The 5000-nt window shown below is 38.3% G+C and overlaps 2 protein-coding genes across 2 annotated transcripts; both read right to left on the bottom strand.

Annotated features, from left to right (window-relative positions):
- Positions 1–315: 315 nt before the first annotated feature.
- On the bottom strand, positions 316–845 carry LOC119589153 (cuticle protein 18.6-like). Its single transcript, XM_037937733.1, has 2 exons — positions 834–845; positions 316–730 (listed from the first exon to the last, which is right to left on the bottom strand). The coding sequence occupies exons 1-2, from the start codon at positions 843–845 to the stop codon at positions 389–391; spliced, it is 354 nt and encodes a 117-aa protein (XP_037793661.1). The 3' UTR covers positions 316–388.
- A 2596-nt stretch (positions 846–3441) lies between these two features.
- Positions 3442–3937, bottom strand: LOC119589142 (cuticle protein 18.6-like). The gene is made up of 2 exons (XM_037937722.1): positions 3926–3937; positions 3442–3822 (listed from the first exon to the last, which is right to left on the bottom strand). The coding sequence occupies exons 1-2, from the start codon at positions 3935–3937 to the stop codon at positions 3481–3483; spliced, it is 354 nt and encodes a 117-aa protein (XP_037793650.1). The 3' UTR covers positions 3442–3480.
- Between the last annotated feature and the right edge of the window lie 1063 nt (positions 3938–5000).

The following is a 5000-nucleotide window of genomic DNA, read 5'->3' as shown; positions in this document are numbered from 1 at the left end:
TCATAGAATTCTGGCAAATGAAGACAACGAATCCTTTTGAACGTTACATTTTGTGTTTTGCATTATATATATGTCTGTGTGTGTGTTTGTGTGTGTGTGTGTGTGTGTGTAGATATTGATTATACATATATGTGTGATATGCTTTAAAAATAATTAGACAAGGAGAGGAAAGCAAACCTGTTAACATCATCAATAATTACAAGATGTGGGAATATGCTTACTTACGCATGGATATATGCAAAATTAAATTTAATTACCATATTCCATTCGAACCATTTTTCTTTTTCTTTATAGGAATCCCAAAATTACCTGATATCTCTAGTTAAATATTTATTTAAAAACAAATAAGAATTATAAATACAATCACAGTCAAACTAGACTTGGCATCTTAAGCATATGAAGGAGCAGGCTTGTAAGCAGGCTGTTCAGCAGGGTATTGAGCATCACCCTCGTAGCTGACGTCGGCCACGAAGCCAGAGTCGCCGTTGACAGTGTAGGTGACTTTCTGCAGACGACCGTCGGGAAGCTGCACATAGTAGGATCCTTGTGTGTCATAACCGTCACGATCCTCCTGGTGGCCGAAGTCATTACCGGAGTACTCGTCCTTCACAGCGTAGTTAAAATCGTACTTGGCAGGTGCAGGAGCAGGTGTAGGTGCTGCATAACCATAGGCTGGGGCTTGATCAGGGCGGGCAAGAGCCACGGCCACAAGAGCAGTAAAGATGATGAACTGGAACATATTTTGAGGTTACCATAAAGAAGTGCACATTGCTGTTGCAGTAATGATAATAATAATCACAATCAACTTGAGCCTTATTTCTTTTCTAACATACCTTAGGAGACATGCTGAGAAGCTATAACTAGATCGAAGAACACTTCGCCTTATATACCTCAAGCTCCACCCTCCGGAATGACGTCACGACCTTCACGGGGAAAGAAGCCTATTGCCACCCAGACCTCACGCATGTACACTATGAAAGCGATCACTCTTCGCCCACATATCTTTCTGTGGGTGAAACTGCTTTTTTTCTAGTTTCTAGTTTTTTTGTTTTTTTTTTAACAAACATGTTATCTTAGAAAATGCCATGGCGAATTGATATTATTGACAAAAATCTGATATAATGGAATCTGATGACACATACATACACATACATACACACCCGCACAGACAAACATACCGCTGATATGAAATTATAATTCAATATATACACGTGTGTGTGTCTTTGGAGAGAAATATAACATGTAGGTCCATACATAATTACGTGTTTGGTGCATAAGATATATATATGTGTGTGTGTCTACTTATATATACATATATATGCATATATACACATAAACATATACATGTATATGTGTATATACATATACATAAATATACTATATACATAAATATATAAATATATACATAAATATACTATATACATAAATACTATATACATAATATATATATATATATATATATATATATATATATATATATATATATATATATATATATATATATATGCCTGTACGAATAAATACAGATGCACACAAATATATGTTTCATGTTTTTATGTATGTATATGGTGTATGACGTATGTGTGAGAGAATATATATATATATATATATATATATATATATATATATATATATATATATATATATATATATATATATATGCATACAAATATATATTCATTTTTATAGATATATATATGTATGTATATATAAGCATATGTGTTTTGTCTATACATACATGCACATATGAATATATATAATCGTACATATATCTGTGTGTGCATATATGTGGAGGGGGGGGGGGTGCGCGCCTACACACGCGGTATGTGTGTGTGTGTGTGTGTGTGTGTGGTGTGTGTGTGTGTGTGTGTGTGTGTGTGTGTGTGTGTGTGTGTGTGTGTGTAGATAGATATATGATATAGATATACATACATACATATATATACATATTTACATACATACGTGCGTGTATGTCTATACATACATGTCTTTATATAAGCGTTTACAGTCGAGATTGCCATATAATGCCTTCCGTCAAATATTGCATCATGGGCTAACATCGGTTGCAGAAGAACTCATTCCCTACCGATTATGCCGTTGCGACTTTTGCCGTTCAGGCTGAGATTCTTTGGTTTCTATGCCTTTATGAATTCACATTGCTAAATAGTCAATACGGAGTATACTAATAATTACTCCGGGAAGTGAGAAATACATTACATCATTTTTTTCAATTACAAAAGTATTTTTCCACTATTATATCTATATTCATTTGTGACGCAGTTTAGGAAAAATACGCTGCCCAGAGAGGAATTTACCTAGCAGCGTTCGAAACTACTCTTCTATAAATACTGGTGATGCTAATAATAATTTATGTTTACTAATCATGGATGTGCAAACCACAAACCGATGGTTATTTTTGGCGGAGTTTCAGGAAGATCATAATTTTAAAACCCCAAAAGAGGATAACTTGTGCCACAGCTTAAGAAAAAAAAAGGTTAATAATGTGTTCCTATGTCTTTTCGGTGCTTAAACTTCAAGATTATTATCATTCAATTTATAAATATAGAATAATGCAACATTCAAATAAGATAAAATTTAATAAATATTAAAGTTTGATTTTAATAATAATCAAGAACGCGCCTTTGTCCTCTGCTACTCAACAGATTAGTGTCAATTTTCTTCCTGTTGAAGAAAACGTAAAACGAGAGGCTGACAGTGTGGTGAGTTCTTCATCTGGGGAGAACTTTGCAATGTTTACGATGCCAAATTGAAGCTATGAACAGCAACAGGTCATGCATATACATAAAGGGCCACAGAAGAACTGCTGTGTTACATATATGTTACATACAGCTTCGTCGTGAAAACACGAACTTGTAGCCTACACCTCTTGAAATCGTCAGTGCATAGAGGCTATTCATTATAAACTATAACAATATTGATAACCTTTAACAAAAGTGCATAAAAAAAAAAAAAATAAAAGGCATTACTGAAAGAGTACACCGTGAGTAGAAATATGAGTTTTTTTCATCATTTCTGTCTTGGAGATTTACGGTCGAAGTTCAGTTAGGTGGCTACTTAACTTCCTTTTCAAGATAATGAATATTATAGTTCCAATAGCAAATGCTATGTTAAGAAAATGATTTTACCTTTTAGGTGTATGTGTATGTGTATGTGTATGTGTATGCGTATGTGTATGTGTGTAAATATTGATTATACATGTATTTGTGCTATGCTTTAACAAATAATTCAACAAGAAGAGGAAAGCAAACCCGTTTACACCATCAATAATTATAAGATGTGGAAATATGCTTACTTGCACATGGATACATACAAAATTAGCTTTAATTACCATATTCTATTCGAACCATTTTTCTCTTCCTTTACAGGAATCTCAAAATTATCTGATATCTCTAGTTAAATATTTATTTAAAAACAAATAAGATTTATAAATACAATCACAGTTAAATTGGGCTTTGCATCTTAAGTGTATGAAGGGGCAGGCTTGTAAGCAGGCTGTTCGGCAGGGTATTGGGCCTCACCCTCGTAGCTGACGTCGGCCACATAGCCAGAGTCGCCGTTGACAGTGTAGGTGACTTTCTGCAGACGACCGTCGGGAAGCTGCACATAGTAGGATCCTTGTGTGTCATAACCGTCACGATCCTCCTGGTGGCCGAAGTCATTACCGGAGTACTCGTCCTTCACAGCGTAGTTAAAATCGTACTTGGCAGGTGCAGGAGCAGGTGTAGGTGCTGCATAACCATAGGCTGGGGCTTGATCAGGGCGGGCAAGAGCCACGGCCACAAGAGCAGTAAAGATGATGAACTGGAACATATTATGAAGTTACCATAAAGAAGTGCACATTGCTGTTGCAGTAATGATAATAATAATCACAATCAACTTGAGCCTTATTTCTTTTCTAACATACCTTAGGAGACATGCTGAGAAGCTATAACTAGATCGAAGAACACTTCGCCTTATATACTTCAAGCTCCACCCTCCGGAATGACGTCACGACCTTCACGGAGAAAGAAGCCTATTGCCACCCAGACCTCACGCATGTGCACTATGAAAGCGATCACTCTTCGTCCACATATCTTACTGTGGGTGAAGTTGTTTTTTTTTAGTTTTGATTTTTTTTATTTAACAAACAAGTTACCTTAGAAAATGTTATGGCGATTTATTTTGAAGTGGACCCGTAGGGTAGCCACAACCAGCCTATGGTCAGTGCCACAGAACTCGGCACTCCGGTAAACTCTACAGTTCTGAAGGATCCTCCATTGCATGCTAACAAGAATATGGTCGATCTCCTTGGCCACTGTACCGGTATCGCTATACCACGTCCAGCAATGGGGTTTGGAGATGCTGGTACCAGAGAAGGAGGCTGTTCTCACTGCTGAGATCAGCTCCCGAGCCATGAGGGCCGACAGACATCTCATAGCCAGTTCAGTCACAGCTGGATACCGCATTGAAGTCGCCCAAAATAATGCAAATATCTTTCCAGGGGCAATTGTCTGCCACAGATGAGAGTTTGGCGTAGAACGCCTCTTTGACATTGAATTTACAAACATCAATAGGAGCATATGCAGCAATAAGAGACATGAAGCCAAAATCATGCTTCAGTCTCAATGCCATAATATGCTCATCAACTGGTGTCACCTCAACTACCGAGGGTTGAAGTCGGCTGGAGATGGCTATGGCTACTCCCTGGAGGTGATGACCATCGCTGCGGCCCGACGAGTAATAGGTGTATGCTGATCGTGCCACTGTCAGGTCTTCTCACCTCCGAGAGGGCAGCCACCTCAACTCCCAGTCGCTCCACTTCCCTCGATAGCAGAGGTAACCGCTCATCCTGCCGTAAGGACTGGATGTTCCAAGTGCCCACCCGGAAAGCTCGCCTGAGGTAAGCCTTGAGTGGTCGCTCCGGGTGCATGTCACTTCTGCCGCTCCCGCTGACACTGCCCCAAATAAACGAGGTCCGCCTGTGGGGTTCCCTAGGGCTT

The sequence above is a fragment of the Penaeus monodon genome, chromosome 3 (assembly GCF_015228065.2).
Source record: "Penaeus monodon isolate SGIC_2016 chromosome 3, NSTDA_Pmon_1, whole genome shotgun sequence".
Classification (NCBI taxonomy): Eukaryota; Metazoa; Arthropoda; class Malacostraca; order Decapoda; family Penaeidae; genus Penaeus; species Penaeus monodon.
This window is presented reverse-complemented; position numbering and strand designations above follow the sequence as displayed.